This window comes from Prunus avium, chromosome 2 (genome assembly GCF_965620075.1).
Source record: "Prunus avium chromosome 2, drPruAviu1.hap1.1, whole genome shotgun sequence".
NCBI classification, from domain to species: domain Eukaryota; kingdom Viridiplantae; phylum Streptophyta; class Magnoliopsida; order Rosales; family Rosaceae; genus Prunus; species Prunus avium.
The window spans coordinates 3,911,575-3,933,987 of NC_142285.1; the positions used below are offsets into that span (position 1 = coordinate 3,911,575).

At 38.3% G+C, this 22,413-nt stretch overlaps 3 protein-coding genes and 3 pseudogenes across 3 annotated transcripts; 3 read left to right on the forward strand and 3 right to left on the reverse strand.

The window, feature by feature from the left end:
- Window positions 1-937: 937 nt before the first annotated feature.
- LOC148296280 (uncharacterized) lies at window positions 938-2,044 on the forward strand (annotated as a pseudogene).
- A 2,086-nt stretch (window positions 2,045-4,130) lies between these two features.
- LOC148296281 (uncharacterized) lies at window positions 4,131-6,651 on the forward strand. Its single transcript, XM_088249349.1, has one exon. It carries the CDS (start codon window positions 4,131-4,133, stop codon window positions 6,594-6,596), a length of 2,466 nt encoding a protein of 821 aa, XP_088105475.1. The 3' UTR covers window positions 6,597-6,651.
- Window positions 6,652-6,877: 226 nt separating this feature from the next.
- LOC110752129 (DNA repair protein XRCC3 homolog pseudogene) lies at window positions 6,878-7,763 on the reverse strand (annotated as a pseudogene).
- Window positions 7,764-10,632: 2,869 nt separating this feature from the next.
- Window positions 10,633-11,232, forward strand: LOC148296282 (uncharacterized). The gene has a single exon (XM_088249356.1). It carries the CDS (start codon window positions 10,633-10,635, stop codon window positions 11,230-11,232), a length of 600 nt encoding a protein of 199 aa, XP_088105482.1.
- A 3,227-nt stretch (window positions 11,233-14,459) lies between these two features.
- LOC148296283 (uncharacterized) lies at window positions 14,460-17,397 on the reverse strand. The gene is made up of 6 exons (XM_088249355.1): window positions 16,989-17,397; window positions 15,631-15,715; window positions 15,425-15,520; window positions 14,892-15,340; window positions 14,668-14,810; window positions 14,460-14,587 (listed from the first exon to the last, which is right to left on the reverse strand). The coding sequence occupies exons 1-5, from the start codon at window positions 17,315-17,317 to the stop codon at window positions 14,669-14,671; spliced, it is 1,101 nt and encodes a 366-aa protein (XP_088105481.1). The 5' UTR covers window positions 17,318-17,397; the 3' UTR covers window positions 14,460-14,587; window position 14,668.
- On the reverse strand, window positions 17,317-19,242 carry LOC148296284 (uncharacterized; annotated as a pseudogene).
- Window positions 19,243-22,413: the final 3,171 nt, after the last annotated feature.

Sequence of the window (22,413 nt, forward strand, 5' to 3'; positions counted from 1 at the left end):
TGGTTCCCTACCTAATCCCTCGGGCCTCTAAGGTGTGTTATGGGTTCTAGGAGGTCTAGCAAGGTGCTGGAAAAGCTGGAGCACCATTGAATGAGGATTGTTGACTTGTTTCAAAGAGTACCTACCTTATAGCTCTAGATAGGGTGGCTGAAGTTGCAGCTATCAATGCCTAGCCTTTGGTCTGCCCAAGTTGTGGTCCATGTTAAGTAACCAAGGGCAGAACGTGGGAGGAAAGAAGGAGTCTCTTCTGAAGTCCAAAGGCTTGTGTATTAAAGGCAAGAGGAAGCAAGACAGCAATTGTGTGGTTAATCTCAAAGTTGTCAAGTAGCTGGGAGCTATTGTGTTCAAAGGGAGGTTATCTCACCAAGGGAGGAAGAGAGAGAAGGCAATCAGTTCAAGAGAGAGCTGAGTTGAGTCTTGAGTAGTCTAGACACCAAGGAAGGGAAACACCAAGTGTGAGAGAGTGTTCACAAGTGTATCAAAGTGTTGAGCAAGGGGTGAGAGAGAAAAGAGAGCTTGGGAGAGAATAGAGTTCTAAGGGGGTTTCTTTGTAAACTAAAGTTGTAACTTATTCTTTCATTAGTGAATTTCTCAAGGGGATCAACAAGAGGATGTAGGCAATTGCTGAACCTCTCTAATACTTGTGTCATTCTATGCTTGGTTGGTTTCTCAAGTGTGTGTGTGTGTGTGATTCATCCATCCTTGTGTGTGTCACAAAGTCCATCAACAACAAGATCATTAGGGAAGTGAGTGAAAGTGTTTGTCAATTTTCACAACAATCTCCAGTAAAGAGCAGCTACTACGCTGCAATAAAATTCACTTCTATTGTAAGCTTTTGGTTTATTTATTTATTTTCTGTGTTTGCTTTGCCTCAAATTATTGAAGCAACTTACTGCATTAACTAGCTCGGAAAAACAATTTAACAATCCAAGGGTCCATGGTTCAAGTGAAAAATCAAAAGCTCTGGTCTGACAAGAGAGAATTGAAAATCCATATCAAAAACTTGCTAGTTCCTAGATTCTCCGCAACAAAACTATTGCTTGACCAATGCACCACCAACAAATCACACCTAGTGTTGGGATAGCGGCTCAAATTAGTTGTCAAAGGCATGGAGGATAACCAACGACTCAGCTGGTGAGGAGGCATTTCAAAATGCAAAACAGCGCTTTTTGGCAGACATTAATGGCCTCTGCTGTGCCATCTGTCTGCCTGATCCAAGTATTTATATTGATGAAATAGATTGGTACCCTATTATCGATCCCGAACTCATTAAGGAAGTGGATCATGAGTACTTTGCTCCTGATAAGGAAGAAGGGAAAGGCAAGTTCGGGCGAAGAAATATTCAGCTTTTGTTCCTCCAGATGGACATAACAGGGTCCCAAATAACAGCAGAAATCCTTGGGAATGTGACAACATTCAGGGTAGTGGAGATTTGAAAAACACAGTTCAGGGCAGGAACCAGTGGAATACTAATGGTGACAACCCTTGGGAAAGTGGAATTACTCGGGGCAATGGAAGTATGGAGAAGAATGCATGGGAAGATAGCAGGGATAAGTCATGGGGATGGAACCAGGTGGGAGATAATATCACTCTGTCAAAGGGTTGGGATAATGATGTTAATCCTTGGGAAGGTGGCTGTCAGGGTGTTGCGTCTGTGGAAGGTAATAGATGGGGTGATCCAATATGTAAGTCTTGGGGCTACAACCAACAGGAGTCAAAGAATGTGGGTCATAGTGAGAATCGTTGGGGGGGCGGTCCTAGTCAAAACAACAAATCTCTAAAAGATAGAGGGTGGAGAGATCGTGGAGGAGATGAGTGGGGTTCGAAACAGTGGGGGAGCCAGAATAACCAGAAAAATAATTTGGATTTTAGGATAGTAAACAGTGGTTCGGGAGCTAGGAACGAGGGTGGCCATAAGAGGGAACGTCCTCACGAGTATATAGCAGGCTATAAAAGCTCAAGATTTCAAGGGAGTGATTTTCAAACAGGTAATTGCTGGAGTAGGGGAAATAATAGAAAGGGGGTCAGTTTTGCCCGAGTGTGATAGAGAATGGGGCATCAGTATATGTAATGGCCTCGAAACCGTCTATCCTTGGGAGTCAATAGAAGCAGATTTGCAGGCATGATCTACATATCATATCATTTCTGTTATCTATCTCCTATAAACAGTGTGTAATTTTGTTCTTCCAGAGTGCAATTTGAGGGATATAGTTTGGGGGCCTTTAATTTTAATGGACACTCAATGTTTGCGGCATTTATCATTGTAGAATTACTTGAACTGAATGTAATGTTACCCCTACTTTCCAGAAAGAAGTGCGACTTGTAGTGTTGACTGGATAAGCTCAAAATATTAAATTGAATGCCAAAGTTAATATAAAATAATTTGTGTCATATTGGTGTGTCCAGTTTTCTGTTTATAACTTCACATATATTGTATGTTTCTTTTCCCATATTTTATCGTTCAAGTTTTTCTCTCATCCTATGATGCGGGGATTGCTCGACTTCAAGTCAAAGTTCTCTGCTCAGTCTCTTTAGCAGTGAGAATTGGGCTCCATTTTGGGCCTCTTAAAAAGATCTACTAAATTCAATATAACTCTTACTATTCACCCCCCCAAAAAAAAAGTTTAACAAAATCATTATTTTTTTTTCAAATAGAAATTAATGTATGTACATATGGTATCATCATCATGCTAATATAATAATCAAATCAAATCCTCATCATGCTATGCATAAATTTTTTTTTTTTTTTTTAAAAAACCCTATAATAATAGCATTGATACTCTGTGTAGCTCAAGTTCAAATCTAAACAAATAGTCAAACAGAAATTAAACAAAATATATGGGATCTCAAGTTATGAAATTTCTTTTTTCCAACATGCACATTAGAACCACATTTCAACTATTATAAGAAGTAATAATCTTCGAAGAATTTAATACAATGGACTCATTCATAAAAGTAGAGTAATTAAATGCAGCTCAAGTTAATTTTCTTACCTCTCCATTTTGGATGTGAAAGTGAGATTTTGAGGAAGACAAGGGTGGAATGAAATCTTGAGATTGATCGATTGTTTGAGATCAAGAGAGGAAGAGTTGCTTAGAAGAAGGGAAATGCTGAGGTTGATTGAGGCAAAAACGCTGAAAAGAAGAGAAAATTTGAAAGAGCGGCTGGTCTGAGAGAGATTGAATGAAAAGAGGCGACAAACGAAAGAGGAGAAGATGCCTTTAGGCTTGTAAACCTTTCGATTTATGTTTTTTTTAAGGGAAATAGCGGTATATACCCCTAATTTTATAATCTTAACTAAAAATACCACCCCCCCCCCCAATATTTGTACAACTATCACCTATAAATATAAAATTATTGTCCACTTATTGCTGAATTTTCACAACTTCAGAAATTTTGTTCTCTCTTAGGTCACTCAGCTCTCTCTCTCTCTCTGGCACAGCTCTGTTTCTGTTTGGTTTCTATCTAAAGCAGCTCGCTGTGTCTCTCTTGGCTCTCTCTCTCTTGGCTCTCTCTGTGTCTAGCGCAACTCTGTGTCTCTCTCTTTGCTCTCTTTCTCATAGCGCAGCTCTTTCTCTCTCTAGCTTCGTTATGTATCTTTCTCCCTCTATTCGGTCTCTTGCTCTCTGTTTGGAATCGCGAACCCCTCCCTTTAGGTATGTCTTCTGAATAGCTGCTTGCAACCTTGAAGCTTTAGTGGATTGCCGACCTCGAAAAGGTAGTGTTGATGGTTATTTTCTTAAAATTAGTGGGATTATGTGAAATGGGTTATATTTTGATTGTTTGGGTTTATGATAAATTCGTTTTGGCTTTAATTGCTTTGGGTTAGGTTTTGTTGAATATTCATGCTCAGTCATCTGGGTTTGTACCAATTGCACTTAGATTGGTCTGGATATGTGAATCTTGAAACTTGGGATTTTCCATTTGATGTAGTATATCTGTATAGTGTGATTGCTGATGTGTTACTGTTGTACTGCTGTTGCGTTCCTCTTATTTCACTGTCGTATTGCTGTTATGTTGATGTTATATTGCTATTATATTGCTTTTATATTGTTGTTATATTGCTATTGTATTGTATGGTTATTGTGGTTATATTGTGTTAATGAAATGTTGTTTTGTCATGGTTAGAAATGGAGACAATTGTTATTCTCATGTGCTACAATGGAAAATGGGTCACCTCGAAGAAGATGTGCAAATACGAAGGGGGTGAGTCAAAAGGCTTAATAGTTCCACGGACCATCAAATTTGCTGAACTGTTGGACCGTGTGCATCAGATTCGTAATACAAACGACAGGGAAGACAAGGTTAGCTTAAAATTCTCAGTTTTGGTGGCCTCGAATAAGTGGAAGCACATAAAGATTGAGGACGATGATGATGTCAAATTTTTTATGAAGTACAATTGTGAGGTAACACCTTCAAAACTAGCTCCCTTACTCGTGAGTATAGAAGATAAAGGACTGAGAAATGATGTAGTTGATAGTATGCATATGACGACAGATAGTAGTCGGATGGGTCGTTCTTCAGTTGGCATTGTTGAAAGCAATCAAGTAACTTGGAATAATACAAATGGCACTGATGTGGGAGGTGAAATAGGGACAGATTTTATGGATATGATTGATTTTAGCGAGGTGGATCAGATGCATGGTGGTGATAATGGTACTGAAAGAAATGAAGTGTCAGTGTACTCTGCCCCTCCTATTTTGGGCTGCTTGAACACATCTGCCCAACTGCCAATAATGCGTTTAGGAGGAGAATCTGAACCCATTCGTGAACATTATTCGAATGAAATAGGTGAACAGAACCGGTACAATGAAGCCGGTGTAAATGATGGAGAAGCATATTTGGATGGGGGGTTTTCGCGAAGTCATTGGAATCCGAAAATTACAGTTGGGCAAATTTTCTCTACTAAGAAAGCATGGTTGACGGAGTTACAGTTGATGGCATTAAGAGGCCACTTTGAATTTAAGGTGCAATCGTCTTGCACTAAGAGGTTAGTTGTGGTTTGTTGTCAACGTCCATGCCCATGGCGAGTCCGAGCATCGAGATTTGGAGATAACAGCTTCATGATTGTGAGGTGTACAACTGTCCATAAATGTGATTTGAGGGTTGTAAGTGACAACCATCGTCAAGCAACTGCAGCACTTGTAGCCACTTCATTTAAAAGGAAGTTTAAGGATTCTCGGACAATATACACACCAAGTGACATTATGAGAGATGTGAAACACAACTTTGGTTTCAGCATCCATTATTCGAAAGCTTGGAAAGCAAGGGAGTTAGCTCTATTGTCCATTAGAGGATCAGCGGAGGAGGCATATTATATCCTTCCAGCTTATTGCTATGAATTGGAGCGTATGAATCCCGGCACAAAAACACACATCCAAACTGATGAGAACAATCACTTTGTGTATTTATTTATGGTGGTTGGCGCATGTATTAGAGGGTTTCGTTCTTCCATGCGCCCAATGATAGCCGTGGATGCCACTCATTTAAAATCCAAGTACAAGGGTGTTATGTTTGTAGCAAATGCATTTGATGGTAATCGAAATATATATCCTCTTGCTTTTGGGATCGGGGATTTGGAGACGGATGCATCATGGCATTGGTTTTTCACTAAACTTCATGAAGCCATTGGTGAGTGTCCCAATCTTGTTATTATTTCTGATCGCAATGTTAGCATAGAGAATGTGTGGAACAAAGTTTTTCCAACGGCGCAACATGGCATATGCTTTTATCATATGAAGGGGAACATGAAACGCACTTGCAAGTTGAAAAAGCATGATCACATACTTATGAACTTTGAGAAGGCTGCAAAATCTTATTCCATTGCTGAATTTGATTGTCATTTTCGCAAGATCAAGCGAAAGGAACATGTTGCTCAATATCTTGAAGACGCAGGGTTACATAAGTGGTCTAGAGCTCACATGGATGGACGCCGCTACAATGTAATGACAACAAATATTGCGGAGTCAATCAACTCAGTCCTTAGGTTTGCAAGGATGATTCCAGTGGTTCATTTGATAGGGGAAATTATGAATCTCCTTGTGAAATGGTTCACCGAACGTCGTGACTTGGCTTTGAATTGCACAACAACATTGTGCCCCAATTTTGGAGAGAAGAAGTTGAGGAACAGGTTGGAGGATGCTGCAAGGATGAATGTGGTTAAAGTAAATAATGCACAGTATAATGTTTTAGACGGTTATATGGATGGCCTCGTAGATTTGACGAACAACAGTTGTAGTTGTAGAAAGTTTCAGCTTGAGCAGCTACCTTGCAAGCATGTAGTTGCAGTTTGCCGCTTCTTGAAAGTAAATGTATACTCAAAGGCTTCTCGGTATTACACTCGGAAAACTTGGATGGATGCTTATTCGGATAGCATCTACCCGGTACAGCCTCACGGAAGGTGGGATATTCCTGAAGATGTTCGAAGTCAAGTTGTGCTGCCTCCCATGGCAAGGGTCATGCCAGGCAGACGAAAGAAGTTAAGAATTCCCTCGCACGGAGAGGGCACCATTACAAGAAAGTGCTCAAGGTGTGGTTCCGGAGGCCACAATAAAAGCACCTGTAAAAACAATATTCCATTGCGCAATGTATCTTAGACAATATGATTTGTGTTGCTTTGGTAGGTCATGTAAACTTTACTTTTATTTGTGGTGGGTTTCGTGTTATGTTGAATGGGAATTGTTTTAAATTTGCATAATTTGGATTGCATTGCTACAACATGCTGTATTGCTTCCAGATTGTTATTTTATTGTACTTTTATTGCACTGGTATTGCTTCCAGATTGCTATTATAATTTGAGTGCGAAATTAAAAGGCCTGGAATGTAATTCCAAAAGGATCCAAAACATTAAAGTTCTTAGAATTCCTTTATTACACAGTTACCCTGATACTCCGACTAAACCTTCTTTTCTGATTACAAATTCAGCGGATGCATAGGCCAGATGTGGGGCAAATACAAGGTGAAATGTCCTATGTGTTTGACTACATATAGTTGTTGAAGGAGCATTACGAATGTTAACCCCAATAGATTGCTCATGTCTTGCCAAGAACACTCTTGAATTTATGCAATGTGCCCAAGCCAGTCCCAAAGCTGGACTCACTCGTCTGCCTGATGTGTCCAGGGACTCCAAGTTTCCCAACCTCACCCCATTCACTCCATCATGTGGCCCAATAAAATCCACCACTTGGTTGGTGACAACCACTGCCAACCCAAACTTATTTGCTAAACCCTTCAATGTCCCAGATATATATGTTGAAGAACAATTCAGACCGCCATTTCAAATCTGCCGGTGTTGTCTGATACTGTGATCGGAACAATGCACCAATGGAATCAATGACAATGAGTTTGACAGGTAGGTGGGTGTGATCAATGGCAATAAATGCTTCTATGTCTCCAAGGACATGGATGAGTTCTTGAGCATCATGAACACCACGAACATATATGTCTTCCAATGGCTCCAACCTTATTAAGTTGGGGTATGATGCATGATAAAGGTTGCCTAGTTGTTGCAATCGACGAAATGAAAAGCTAAATTCTGTGAATATGTAGACGGAGGAGCCCCCTAGTCCGCCATGTGAGGGTGGGAGCTGAGCTCGTACCGTAAGTTGGAGACAAAGCTGCGTCTTCCCGGAACCACTCTCCCCTACCAATTCTGTTATGGAGTTGCAGGGTATCCCACCCCCCAAGCAGTGATCTAGTATTGGGCATCCAATGGATAATTTAGGGGTTGAAAGAGGAAGGAGCATGAGGTTTTGGGGTGTCATGTTTCTGTAATTTAGGGGGGGATGTGATGGTGCCACAAGGCATGCATTATATATATAGAGTTCATTTTGAAGGTCTGTAATGTAGGCCATATGTCTTTTAAGGGATGTATACTTCATCATTTTTCCAGGTTGTAATTACTTTTTTTTTTATGTTTTTCACCAATTTGTTGAGGACCAAATAATTTGAAAAACATTCTGATGCAGTACGTATTGTAATAGGATCATATTGTAACTCTATCATCTCTCTATTGTACTCTTATTGACATAATATTGCCATTATACGCTTGTTTATTGTATAGTTATTGCTGCTATATCGCCACTCAACTGGACACCGATAAACTGTATACGCACAAATACAAAAAGAGGCATGATCATTCCATAAAATCCTATTTCCAAACTTACATAATACAACAACAGGCCACCCCATGGTTACATAATACAAAAAGACGCCACCTCATAGTTCCATTTCCCTGCTGTTGACAAATTCGAAGTTTGCATACTGTTCAAGTGCGGCGACCACGACCCATGAAATTCATGACCCCGCCCACAGTGATGTTGGCCCAGTTTCCTGCCGGATCCACTATTTTTGCAAACTTACGAAATAGTTCAAATCCCCTTTCCACTTGTTCTTGCTTCAACTTGGCCATTCCTTCTGATTCCTTGAATACCATAATTGCAGTGGTAGGGGCAATTTCAATTTTTCCTTTGATTGCCTTTATATGTACGAGATGCATGCGGGCATGATAACGAGAGCGAATTGTGCGCTTTTTTATGACATCCCATCTAGCTTGGCCCTCCACAATTTTTGATACTATGTCTGCATGGAGATTTTTCCAAAAAATGGTATTGCCTCGACACTGCTGCATGCCATGGACCAAGTCTGCAGTGAGTGAATTGGGTGACTTGGCTTCTGTTTCAGTCTCCCCTCCTTCAGTAATTGAAAGCGTTGGGTTTGGTGTGAGGTTATGGTCCATGGTCTTCGATATTTATTGTAGGCTGGTGTATGACTTAATTGGAAAAAAGGGGGACTAAATGTGATGAGAGTGAAATCAGTGGGGAAGGTAATGGCTGCAAGCAGGAGTTAATGTGATGGAAGCTTTGATTTCAAACAGCTGGGTTTATTAATATAGGCAGGTTTTAATGACCTGGAGTAACAGAGACAGTTAGTGGCGGGAGGGATTAGGGGGAGTCATTGGCGGGAGGGATTGGCGAGAGTCTTAGGCGGGATAGTATTGGGCGGGAGTTATTACCCAGTTCACTGTATGCCTTTTTGTAATATATTTCTATTTTGGATGTTCCGAAGTTGGTAATTTTCCCATTATGTAATTCAAATAAGGGATTTGCCTATTTGCCTAATTGATCAACTCATTCAAATTGACCAATATGGTTATTGTCTTATTTCTCATTTCAGCAATCTCAATTCGTTTCCATTTTTCCATTATTCATATTTTCCTATTTTCCATGTGTCATCCAATAATGCAATTATCAAATTATCCATTTTTTCATTATTTGTGCCTATTTTTTCCTATTTTGCAATTTCCCAAGTTTCCTTTTGTTCTATTTCCAGTTTTCCAATTTTTCAATGTTCCTATTTTCCCATTATGTAATGAAAAAAAGTTGCCTACTTTGCCTAATTGAGAAAGTAATTAAAATTGTCCAATATGGTAATTGTAATTCGTTTCCAATTTTCCTTTTTTCCATGTGTCCCTGTTTCCTATTTCCATTTATCCAATTTTCAGTTTTTGTCCAATTATCCAATTGTTCTATTAACCAATTTTCTTTTTTCCAATTGCCCTATTTTCTAAGTTTTCTATTTTTCCTATTTCCAATTTTCCAATTTTCCAATTTGCTAACTTTCCTTTTGTTCTATTTCCTATTTTGCTATTTTCCAAGTTGCCTTATTTGCTATTTTTCAATTATCCAGGTATCCAATAGTCCAATTTTCCAATTTTCCAATTTGCGAATTTGCCTATTTTCCAAGTGTCCTTTTTTCCTATTTCCTATTTCCTATTTCCAATTTTCCAATTTTCCTTTTTTCCAATTTTCATGTTTTCAGAGTTTCCTTTTTTTCCTTTTTCCTATTTTCCAAGTTTCCTTTTCTTCAATTTCGAATTTCGAATTTTCCAATTTTCCAAGTTGCTTTATTTTCCAATTACCCAATTTTCCAATTTCCTATTTTCCAACTGTCCTTTTTTCCTTTTTCCAATTTTCCAATTTTCCAAGTGTCCTTTTATCCTATTTCCTAGTTTCCTCTTTCCAATTTTCCAATTTTCAAAGTTTCCATTTTTTCGTATTTCCGATTTTCCAATTTTCCAATTTTCCTTTTCTTCTATTTTCAATTTTCCAATTTTCCAAGTTTCCTTATTTCCAAGTTTGCACTTTTGCACTATTGCTATTTTGCTATTTTGCAATTTTGCAATTTACCATTATGGTTTGCTTTTTTTCGTTTGTAAGCCAATTTTATTGTTGTTAATGTAATGCTGTACTGCTGTAAATTACAGCCAAGGAGTTAATGGTGTAGTTTGCAATCCCATCAATTTAATGCACCAACAAAATACCCAATATATGAACCTTCGTATATATAACTGCAACATAGGCAGCTTAATTAACGGGAAAGGTAAACATTCATATCAGTCTGACTCAAAGGCAAAGGCAAACATTCATATCAGTACTTCATATCAGTCTTACTCAAAGGTAAGCATTCTCCACATTCATATCAGTACTTCATATCAGTCTTACTCAAACGCAAACATTCTCCACTAAAGCTAACCATATTGTCGTTTACAACTTCAGACAGAATCTACGTTTATTTGTTTTGTTGCAATCGGCAGCTGTGAATTGTAGTACTTCAATACTTCAATACTTAAAGATGTCGGTTGTACGGCCTCCAAACGAGCAAGTGAGTTACCCGGGGGACATGCCGTGGCATGTGCCATTCCCATCTCCACCGCTGACTCCCAATGATGATCCCACTTCATCTGGAAGTGAGGCCGACAGCACTGATCCCCTTGACAAAATATGTGCCGTGAAGCAGGAGCTCCAATATTTCTCTAAGGCAACAGATTGGTGGGAGACCAAATGTGATCTTGATGGCCAAGTGATGGGAAACTTGGCCAACAAGTTGAACAAAGCATTTGCTGGAGAAGTTAAGCAAACTCTAAAAGCAAAAAGTCGGAGCAAAAAGTTAGAGTCGTTGAAGTTGAAATTGGAACAGCGAAAGAAAGATGCCGTCGAAAAATTCACAAAAACTGAAGAATATAACCATGAAATGGTTGAATGTTTCAACACTGGCTTCGAAATGTTCCGAGATTATGCTTCGGTCATCTCACCAAACTACAATTGGAGTGAAATTGATGTAGCTGGTGTGTGGGATGTGCTCAATATGGGTGCTGAGGGAATGCCTCATCATAGTCTCGTGCGTGCAGCGAGGACAAAGAACAAAGACATGGATCTTTTGATGGACCTGTAGTAAGGGTGAGTGCTGCTTCAGTTCATCTGACCCGAGTACATGGATCTTTTGTTGCCTTCGTTTTCCCTTCGCGGGATAGTATTGTTAAGGTTCGGGGGCGATTTGTTTTGCATCTGTGAAATGTACTGTAATGGATGTGTGTGTATTGTATGTACATTTACTTAATATTGCTGTTATATTGCGTGTATATTGCTTAATATTGACTTTGTATTGCATATATAGTGTATGAATATTGCCACTTATTGGATGTATAGTGCTAAACTATTGCTACCGTATCATCCATATATTGCTCCCGTATTGGCTCTATAGTGGATGTATATTGGTCTGATATTGCTATTATATCGTATGTCAATGGCATTTGGTCTAATAACACTCCACTTCGTTCAAAGTAATCCTGATTTCAAATATCACGGACACGACAATTGTTATCCATCCTTATATTTCCCAAGTTTCCTTTTGTTCTATTTCCAGTTTTCCAATTTTTCAATGTTCCTATTTTCCCATTATGTAATGAAAAAAAGTTGCCTGCTTTGGCTAATTGAGAAAGTAATTAATATTGTCCAATATGGTAATTGTCTTATTTCCCATTTCCACAATTTCAATTCGTTTCCAATTTTCCTTTTTTCCATGTGTCCCTGTTTCCTATTTCCATTTATCCAATTTTCAGTTTTTGTCCAATTATCCAATTGTTCTATTAACCAATTTTCTTATTTCCAATTGCCCTATTTTCTAAGTTTCCTTTTTTTCCTATTTCCAATTTTCCAATTTGCTAACTTTCCTTTTGTTCTATTTCCTATTTCCTATTTCTTATTTCCAATTTTCCAAATTTCCTTTTTTCCAATTTTCATGTTTTCATAGTTTCCTTTTTTTCCTTTTTCCAATTATCCAAGTTTCCTTTTGTTCAATTTCCAATTTCCAATTTTCCAATTACCCAATTTTCCAATTTCCTATTTTCCTATTTTCCAAGTGTCCTTTTTTCCTTTTTCCAATTTTCCAATTTTCCAAGTGTCCTTTTATCCTATTTCCTACTTTCCTCTTTCCAATTTTCCAATTTTCCAAGTTTCCATTTTTTGGTTTTTCCGATTTTCCAATTTTCATTTTCTTCTATATTTCCAATTTTTGAATTTTCCACGTTTCCTTATTTCCCATTTTCCAAGTTTGCAGTTTTGCTATTTTCCTATTTTCCTATTTTCCAATTTTAATTTCTGAAATTCCCAATAAATGCTTAGTTACATAGTCCTATTTTGGGTTGAAATGCACAAATTCCAATTTCCCATTAAGGTTTGGTTTTTTCGTTTGTAAGCCAAATTTATTGTTGTTAATGTAATGCTCTACTGCTGTAAATTACAGCCAAGGAGTTAATGGTGTAGTTTGCAATCCCATCAATTTAATGCACCAACTAAATACCGAAGTACATGGATCTTTTGTTGCCTTCGTTTTCCCTTCGCAGGATAGTATTGTTAAAGCTTCGGTGGCGATTTGTTTTGCATGTGTAAAATGTAGTCTGTAATGGATGTGTATGTATCGTATGTAGAATCACTTAATATTGCTGTTATATTGCATGTATATTGCTTAATATTGCCTTTGTATTGTATTGCTAGTGTATGCATATTGCCACCCTATTAGATGTATATTGTCATACTATTGCTATCGTATTATCCTTATATTGCCCTAATATTGTGTCTATAGTGTATGTATATTGGCCTCATATTGCTATTATATCATATGTCAATGGCATTTGCTCAAATAAGTCGCCACTTCGTTCAAAACCAGGATGATTTTTGGCATGCTTGGGCCAAATACAACAGAAAAAAAAATCCATTCAAGCTTCTACAATGGAACGCACAATAACCGTTTTACATGTCCTTCCAAGACCAGTGTGAAGTATCCTCGGATGGTACTGTAGAACTCTAGGTCCATCCGGAATTTGATAGAAGAAAACTTATTCAGAATCTTTCATATTTGTAACCACTTTGCTTGTTCTCGGAGGAAGAAACAAAAATAATCATAATAATAAACGGTGTGATTTCAATAATTTCAAAAGATTGATGTCAAAACTGTTTGTTAGACATCAATCTTTTGGGCATGTCTCACACAATTAAGCCCACAAAATAAAGTAAACATGCTATAAGCTCCACAGTAATATTTACTTCATCTCTATAATCAGAATAATGGGGGAAAAAAAGCACGAAGAAATACATGAAATGAAAAACAACTCGGCAATGACTGTGAGATTGTGTACATAAAACTTGGAACAACGTAACCAATTCAACCTAAGGCATCTCATACGTATGCCTACAGAAAATAACAGTGTATGGTCATCTTCTTTAGAATATTGCAATCAACACTTGGTTGAGACCGACCTGCAAAAACAACTGGGTTAAGTACAGAGATAGAGTTTATGAATGGCAGTTCCAGAATTAAGACCTATGTTGATTTGTAACTCCCACCGAGTCAGTTCATAGTGCCAAATGCAGCTATCTGGCACACAGATATGACAAGCCAAAAGATCCCAAGGAAAAAAGCAAACTAAACAAGAAAAAAGAGGCATGCCATAAATGGGAACCGGAGCAGAAAGCATCACATAAGCATAGAAGCAGATTGGCTCCATTACAATGTTCAAGAATGATGTAAATACTAGATAAAAGAGTTGTTATTCAAACCTCAGCAGGTTTCTCGGTTTCATTCCTGGACCTTCAATATCGTCTTGCACAATAGCATCATTCCACTTCGTCAAACTTCCAGACAAAGACTCCGCAATTTCTTTTAGACCCTGCAACAAAGTGGCATGACTTAAATACAGAAGGAAACTAATCCAATATGCAAGATGAAAGACGAGTGATTGGTACCTGCTCCAGCTAAGATCAGCAAACACAGTATGAGGTTCCAAATTCCAATAACAACATAATGCTAAGCAGAAAAGTAGAATTGCTGCCGACAGTATTTAAATCGAACTAAGTCAAAACTAAATTGAGAAATCTTAAGAAAGCTGTATGCTTCAGTAAGTCCACTAACAAATTCCCAGTGCAGGAAATGAAATTTACCTATATCACATAAATTGCAAACAAAACCACAGACACAAAATGTGAACAATGGCTACAAAAGCATCCATAAAGAGCAACAATATTTATATATGGAGGTGTACAAAATAGGTAACCTTCAAAATCGAAACAGTGTGTGTGCCATGTAAGGCAATTAGCCACTGCTTCTAGACTGTACAATATTACACCTCACAATATACAGCAGGGCCAAAGACCCGGGTTGCTACACATAATAACTAAACCTAGTAGCTCTAGCAAAAAGGCAGGAATTTCCAGCAAAGCATCCACGTCTGCATCTTCATATAAACGAGTTCCTGACATAATTAATGAGCACAGTGAATTCCCAAGTCCTAAGTCCACACTCAACCAAATTCACAGACATTAAGACATATACCTCATACATATGCCTCCCCCCTTAAACCCTCTATTGCAAGCTTCAGTCTGTAATATTTGGTCTTCAAAGGGTCAATTGTATGCAACGAAATCCCAGCACTGAGATGCTCCAAGAATTTTACGGTCATGATTCCGCAAGACGCACTGTCAAGCCAATAAGTTGGGAAATTAGAACTGCATTTATGTAAAATAGTTTCTAAACTCCACTAAATTCACAAACCTTACCCATCTCGTTGTTGTGGCACATCTCCAATGGTGCAAACTGAGAATGGCGTAAAGCTTGACATCTGCAGCCCCCTTTGCTTAACCTCTTCAAGCTCAGAAGCTTCATAAAAGTTCATATTGTACAGCACTTGTGGCAGCGTCTCGGCAATAGGGCGAAGCAGTCCAACCAGCTTCTTTGTGGCGGTAAAATCAGAGTACGAGTCATACACAGTTGCAGTATGATTGACAAAATCAAGTTTGATTGCAACCCAGTGGGACAATTTCAGATTATATGGAAAATAGACCTTCCTAACTTTTGTCCAAGCTTGGCCATACCCGTGTTGCCACGTACCGCGCACATAGTGATGTATATTGTTCAGCTTGCTGGGTGTAAGGTCACTGATGTTTGAAGCAGCTGCCTTCTTCGCTCCACGTGTCTTGCCAGTCGCTGTGACCGGCTCTAGAAATTGCTGCACACATTGAAATGAAGCCATATTACATAATGACAACCGAAAGCAAATGAAGCAGTGAATGTTAAATGGTAACATGTTTACCTGCAAGCAACAATCTGCCGTTGTCCACTGAGTTCCAAATACCAACGGATGCGCGAGTTGCCTTTTCCGGATGAGAAAGGTTGCCATGTCCAAGTGCTGAAAGTTCACGTATATAATATAAGCACAATTTCATACAACTGTACACTTAATAAAGGTTAGAAAACAATTGAAGTATCGTAATAAAGTAGAGAATTGTGTATTCTTACCCTTGAGCTAATCCATTCCGTATCATCGATCAGTTTGTAGAAAAAATCAGCGCCCACCGAACATGATTCCAGCAGGACCTCCGAACTACAAGAGGCAAAAACGTAAATTCCCGATCAGAACTTAGGTGGTAACAGTTTTCACAACATATATGTCCCATTTAAAATAACAGTTTTCAGAACTTAGGCAAAAACGTAAATTCCCATTTAAAATCGTTTATATTGTAAAATAATAGTCGTATACATGCTGTCAAATTATACTATAAGCACATTGGGCCGTGAGCAATCAATAACGTGGCCGTCATGCGGAGGCCCTACGGGCATAAGTTGAAATCCGGCTACAGTCCGGCTACAATGAGGGAGTTATATATGGCCCTTACGTCAGACAAATATAGAATTGACTTATATGTAGCAATTAGGTGAGACAAATATAGAATTCTTGCTAAGTAGGAAGCTACTTCACTGGGGAGTGGAATAATTTTGCCTCAATTGTAACAAAACTTTCAAATTCTATATATACATATGAAGAAACATTATAAAACAGGAAACAAAAAACTTGTTTGATTTTATCTCCATGTTTTAGTGGCCAATCATCTTGACTTTATTTGTCTCCATTTTTGTCCCCTTGAGCACCAATTGAGAATTCTTAGGTAAACTACTTATCTCTATTTGTTTCTCCACTTGAAATTGTAACGACAACCAAGCAATTGTATTTGTCTTCTATTTCAACTCTGTTTTTCTTCACTTCAAATGTGACCATAAGTTCAATTCTTTGTTCGAGTAATAATTTGTTTTAGATTAAGAAACTCTTTGAACACATAACCATAATCCAAGAGGTAACTGCCATATACACTTTAAACGCATCCTCGACTGCATTAATATTTTTTGTTATGAATAGAAACGTTTTATTGATAATCAAGAGGAAAAAACATCGATTAAACAATGAAAAGGAAAACTCCAGAACAACTAAAGAAAATCTAGGCAGCTATGACTGAAGATAAAACACTGAGGAAAGACACTAGCAGAGTCGAGGAACATGAGGAACATAACATGGAGGAGAAGACCAGATGCCATGGGCGGAAGGAGCCGCTATTACAACCCCTTCTAAATCTCTGTTATTGTCTTCTTTTGAGTCTAAATGTTATAATAATAAACTACAATTCAAAATTTCTTACTACCTATATTTAACAAAATACATTTAACAGCAGCAGTCAATATTTTTTTGCTTTAACAAAGTCTGAATTTTGTTCATCACAAATATACACATGTATATTAAAGCGAACTTGGTAATTCTCTCATTTCTATATTAGCACATACTAGCATAACATGAAGATTGGATTTTGAAGGTAAAGAATCCTAACCTGATCTCGTTTTTCCAGCCAATGCAAAACTCCATTACTGCCTTCACATCTTCAATGGGAAGGGGTTTTGATGGATCAAAACATGGCGGGGTTTCAGTCGCATCCGACACACTCATCGTCCTCTTCTTCCTCAACGGATCAGTAAATGGACTACACAAAGTGTGGGACGGACGCTTCTGTCTACAGCCTTTACCTTTCTCTTCTTTTGTTTCAACACTTTTAGACCCTTCTCCATCACCAGCCATACTCACTTTCGGTATACTTGGAGGATTGATCGGACCTCCCGATGCCATACTATCACTTCTTTTCCAATCTTCTAACAAAAACATCAGTCTTTTGCAGATTTCGTCACACCCGGCCACATCTTCCGGGGTAGGCAGCTTCTCGACTTGTGCATGCTCAGCTGCTTCATGCACTTCTAAGTGAGGAACGGAAGTGACAATTTCTGGCTCTTCGACTAGCAAGGCTGCGGATGGTTCGGCTCCATCACCGGGGCTTTTTGTTTCCATTGTTGCCGGTTCTATATGCGGACTACCATAGTCATGTAATGGTCCTTCATTCATATGAGGACTACGGAGGTCCTCATGTCCTTCCCCACCCTCATTCAACCCACTATTTATTTTTTTCAGCTGCTCTATCTCCCCCTTGAAATAATGTTCCATGGAAGCTAGGGTCTTGCCAAAATCCTCCACTGATTGTTTATATTTTGCAGACTCTGTTTCATGTTTCAAGGACTCCATCCGTACAATTTCTTCCAACTGATGCACTCTCTTGCGAAGTCCTCGATTCGAAGCGGCTAAATTGGCCAATTCATCCTTTGTCCTTTCAAAGTCACGCTTCAAAGTGCGTAAATGAGTGGACGCGACTTTACCCTGCATTAAGTTATAATGCAAATGTTACAATATTTCAAAAATATTTCCCATCAACAGCAGTTTTTTTCCTATGGTATTATGACGTATATATTGAAAAAAAAGTAATGCTTGCCTTAGAAGACGATGGAAGGCTAGCAATTTCAGCAATGTCCTCATTTTTTTCTTGCACAGAGGCAGAAGTGCTGGTTTTTGGTTCTTCGTCATCGCCAATCAACTCAACAACTTCTTCAGTGTCATCAACATCGTCACCCCAACTCCAATACGGCTGCTGCTTCTCAATTACAGATGGGCGGAGAGGTTGCACATCAACCTGCAATTTACAGAGACAAAAAACATATTATTAAACCTATAATTTGAATCAGAAGCATAACATTAGTATTATTAACAGAACTAACCTCTGCATTTTCAAAGACTTGGCTCATTACTTCGTGAAAACGAGGCAAACTATTGATTCTCCATTGTAGTATACGAGGGACTTGGGCATTCTGTTCGCGCACAACGATATGCAATGCAGCGAATGCTGGAAACACCTCAAAAGCCCATATCTGTTTTCAAGAAAAATATATCAATCACTGTAAACAAAGTAAATGGAACTTATACATAAACGGATATTTCCTCACCTGGAGTGCAAAGCCAAATCCTTTTATGTGGTACTCCCTTGGTCTACCACTTGCCATTGTCTTGGATTGGTTTGCTGATTTTTTGGTTTTTAAGGCTTTCTGGGGCACTTTGACTCGCTGGTACTCTGCGCACAGTGCCCTCAACAATGACGAATTTGTCTTGGCATATGACACAGCACCCCACGGATATTTCTGGAAGTCTTCAACATCTTCGGCCAATTTCAAGTAGCGCTTGTCAATGTTGACATGCTTTTCACTGCCCAACAGCACAAACACAGCGAAATATAAAAGCCCAAACTTGAAGACGTCCTCCTCATCACTGCAGTCGATGAAGGCTTGTTCGAGTTCGGAAAGGCTGACTGTTTTATTGTTGCAGAAATACTTCTTCTTCAATGAGCAGTTGTCATTAGTTGCAGTCGGAATGAAGGGAAGCTTTCCAAACTGCAGCCCTGTGATGACGCAAAACTGCTGCGCTGTGAACTGTATGACCTTGTTGCCAACGATGAATTTGATCCCGTTGACTTGAGAAACTGTCCTCGGGTCTGCCTTTCTCAACAACAAGCCTTGGATAATTTGTGTTGTCTACTTCAGGTCCTCAATTACTAACAAATGGCCAAAACAACTGTCCTTGAACCTTTGTAACTGTTGCCCACTAAATTTGTCCTTAATTGTACAGATCGCTGTTTTTGTATGGGAAAAGGTCAACGCCTTTCCCTGGATTTTTTCATCCGCAGCAATCATCAACTTTGCTTTCGAGACCATATTTCCCTACACACCACCATTATACAAATAATTTCAAGCCTTTTAAATATACACAATTACAAGCAATAAACACACAATACAGATGCATCTCATGGCAATATGAATAAGATATATCAGTGATAAAACTACAATACAGCCCCAATAGAACTTTATATGCATTTCATGTTTGTTCACCAATGGCCCATGACAGAAAAAATACAAATTCATTGTACCTTCAACCCTTATCTTTTCTCTCCACAAGTCTTGCTCTTATATTTTCCCATTTCCTTCTCTTATATTTTCCAATTTCCTTATGTTATATTTTCTGTCCACAACCCGTGCTCTTATATTTTCCCACGTCCTTCTCTTATATTTTATCTTCAAAAGGCTTCCTACAAAAGTTTTTCCCATTTCATACACCTACAAGTGCAAAAAATGGGAAAAACTTTTGACTACAAAGTAACTACGGAGTGAAGTGAAGTGAAGCCTATCGTCGGATTTGACACAAGGGGGTAATAATGACACATTGTGCAGAAAAACATCATTTTATTTGAAAGAAACAATGTAATTCGTAAGCAGTGAACAGTGTGGATATCAAACATAATTTAATCCCAATTGCCATGATTTAAACCTCAAACTAAATATGTTGTGTATTCCAGGTTGATTCAGACATTGTTACATGTCAATAAATCAAGAAGCTACGTTACGTAACCACAAAAAGCATGCTGAGAAATGAGAGGCATCACAAAAAACAGAAATCTAACCTCAAGGAGTCTGACAACAAAATATTTTACGTAGTCCCGTCCGCTATTCTTTACAATATTCTCCAAAAGATACAGTTATGGTGACTTCTGCTCACTAGAAACCTGCAAATTAGTTTCTACAATTAGATACTAAACACTAGTTACATCCAATATTGTTTGAACAAATAAGTGACTGATAAACCAAAGGCCTAACACGAAAATGCTTCCCGAATGAGAAGGGAAATGGGAAGGAGAAGCTATTTCAGTATAGGCTCTTCAAATCCATTTAAAAGATAGCACAAGCAACACATCTGCAGGTACTGTAACTTCAAAACTAGCCCATTGTGCACCCAAAACTAATATACATCCCCACATATGGTTCTTTGCCCTTTGTTTACACATTCAATATTCATCCCCAAACTGAAATTCCAAATAATCACAACAGAATATGAAAAACAAAGATAACTTATCCATATCCAATATGCAAGCCCTAAACTTATCAATGACGTGTTTGTTTCACTGCCGTACAATGTATAGCCCAAATTACTTTCAAAAACTTACATTTAAAACAAGTCATAAAAGTGTGTCATTGAACTACATTTATTGTTGTGGAACATGAATAAAACCATAATAAACCATTACAACCATAACAAACTAGCAATACAACAGCACTAAAATGAATATACAACGTCACTACATCAGCAATAACCCGGCAACAACAGAGCAATACAACATCAATACCAACAACAAAACAACACCAGTGCAAGCATCATTCCACAAACAACAAACCCATTCACTGTTTCAAACAATGAATCATCGGAATCACAACATTTCAGACCTAAACCAATTTCAGTGCAACCCCAAAACCAATTTCTGAAAAACCCCTAAACCCTATACCCATTTCAGAGAACTCACTAAACCAATTTCAGAGAAAGCCCTAAACCTAAACCCTAAACCAATTTCAAACAAACCCATAAACGATTTTCATACAAACCCATAAAACCTTCGTTTTCCGTAAGAAAATTTCGATGAACAGTACCTGGTTCATGTAATCGATGGCATTGATCTTCAATTAACGGATTCCGCTGGGAGAGGAAGAGAGAAGAGAGAGTGAGACCTGAGCCACCAAAGACTGAGAGCGTGAGAGCTCAGCCACGAGCGACGACAGAGTGAGAGCTGAGTGACCAGAGAGTGGAGACTGTGAGAGACGGAGCCAAAGAGAGAGCTGATTCGCGAGAGGTGATTTTCAGAAAAAGTGTTAGGTGAGCAATGAGTGTACAATAATTTTATATTTATAGGTGATAGTTGTACAAATATTGGGGGGGGGGGGGGGTGGTATTTTTAGTTAAGATTATAAAATGGGGGGTATATACCGCTATTTCCCTTTTTTTTAATACATAAATAGAATTCGAACTTGGAACATTTACAAACAAAATAGAAAGAAAAAAGAAAAGAGAAGGGATTGCGTCCCTTTGGTACCCAAAAAGAAAAGAGAAGGGATTGCGTCCCTTTGGTACCCACCTCATTTTGCCTATATTCTTATATTTTCCTAAACAAATTTTTTTGAACTACCAAAGGCAATTTTAGTGTCGCAGATCTGTAACTGTATTGTTAAAAAAATGTCGAGTTCTATAATATTTTATTGTTATTGCACAATGAAGATTATCGATCGTAGAGACACCTTATTATAGTCAAACAATATAGGTAGAATATTTTTCAGGTTGTATTTCGTTCTCCAAAAGGAGGTATTTATAATACAAGGATGTAACCCTAGTAGGGTCAAACTAAGAAACAAGATAAAATCCTAATTACACAATATAAAATCCTAATTACACAATATCTGTACAAAAAGAAAGAAATATAGTTCTAATAAACTAGGAAATAAATATCCTAATTAAGTTAGGATCTCGCTAACACTCCCCCTCAAGTTGGAGCAAATATGTCACGCATGCCCAACTTGTCAAGGGAGTTGAGAAAGACCGTAGTAGACACAGCTTTCGTAAGAACATCTGCCAGTTGATACTCGGATGATATAAATGGAAAATAAATAATTTTAGCATCCAACTTCTCTTTAACAAAATGTTGATCAACCTCCACGTGCTTTGTACGATAACGTTGCACAGGGTTATGCGCAATTGCAATTGCAGCTCTATTATCACAATACAAATCCATGGGTTTCTGGGGTCCAAACCCAAGATCTCTCAACAATCTTCTCAACCATTGTAACTCGCACACACCTTGAGCCATCCCACGGTATTCAGCCTCGGCACTAGACCTAGACACCATTTTTTACTTTTTGCTCCTCCAAGTTACAAGATTACCACTAACAAATGTAAAATACCTAGATGTAGAACGTCTATCAGTGACTGAACCAGCCCAATCAGTATCGGTATATCCTTCCACATCTATATAACCATATTTGCAAAACATTAACTCATTGCTAGGAGTT

Excerpts from the sequence above, each read along its gene's own strand:
- LOC148296283 (XM_088249355.1), bottom strand. The coding sequence starts at position 17,317 with ATGTTTTTGTTAGAAGATTGGAAAAGAAGTGATAGTATGGCATCGGGA. Across the intron at positions 15,521-15,630 it reads CGGAATGGATTAGCTCAAGG|CACTTGGACATGGCAACCTT; the intron begins GTAAGAATACAC and ends GTGAACTTTCAG. Across the intron at positions 15,341-15,424 it reads CGGCAGATTGTTGCTTGCAG|CAATTTCTAGAGCCGGTCAC; the intron begins GTAAACATGTTA and ends CAATGTGTGCAG.
- LOC148296281 (XM_088249349.1), top strand. The coding sequence starts at position 4,131 with ATGGAGACAATTGTTATTCTCATGTGCTACAATGGAAAATGGGTCACC.
- LOC148296282 (XM_088249356.1), top strand. The coding sequence starts at position 10,633 with ATGTCGGTTGTACGGCCTCCAAACGAGCAAGTGAGTTACCCGGGGGAC.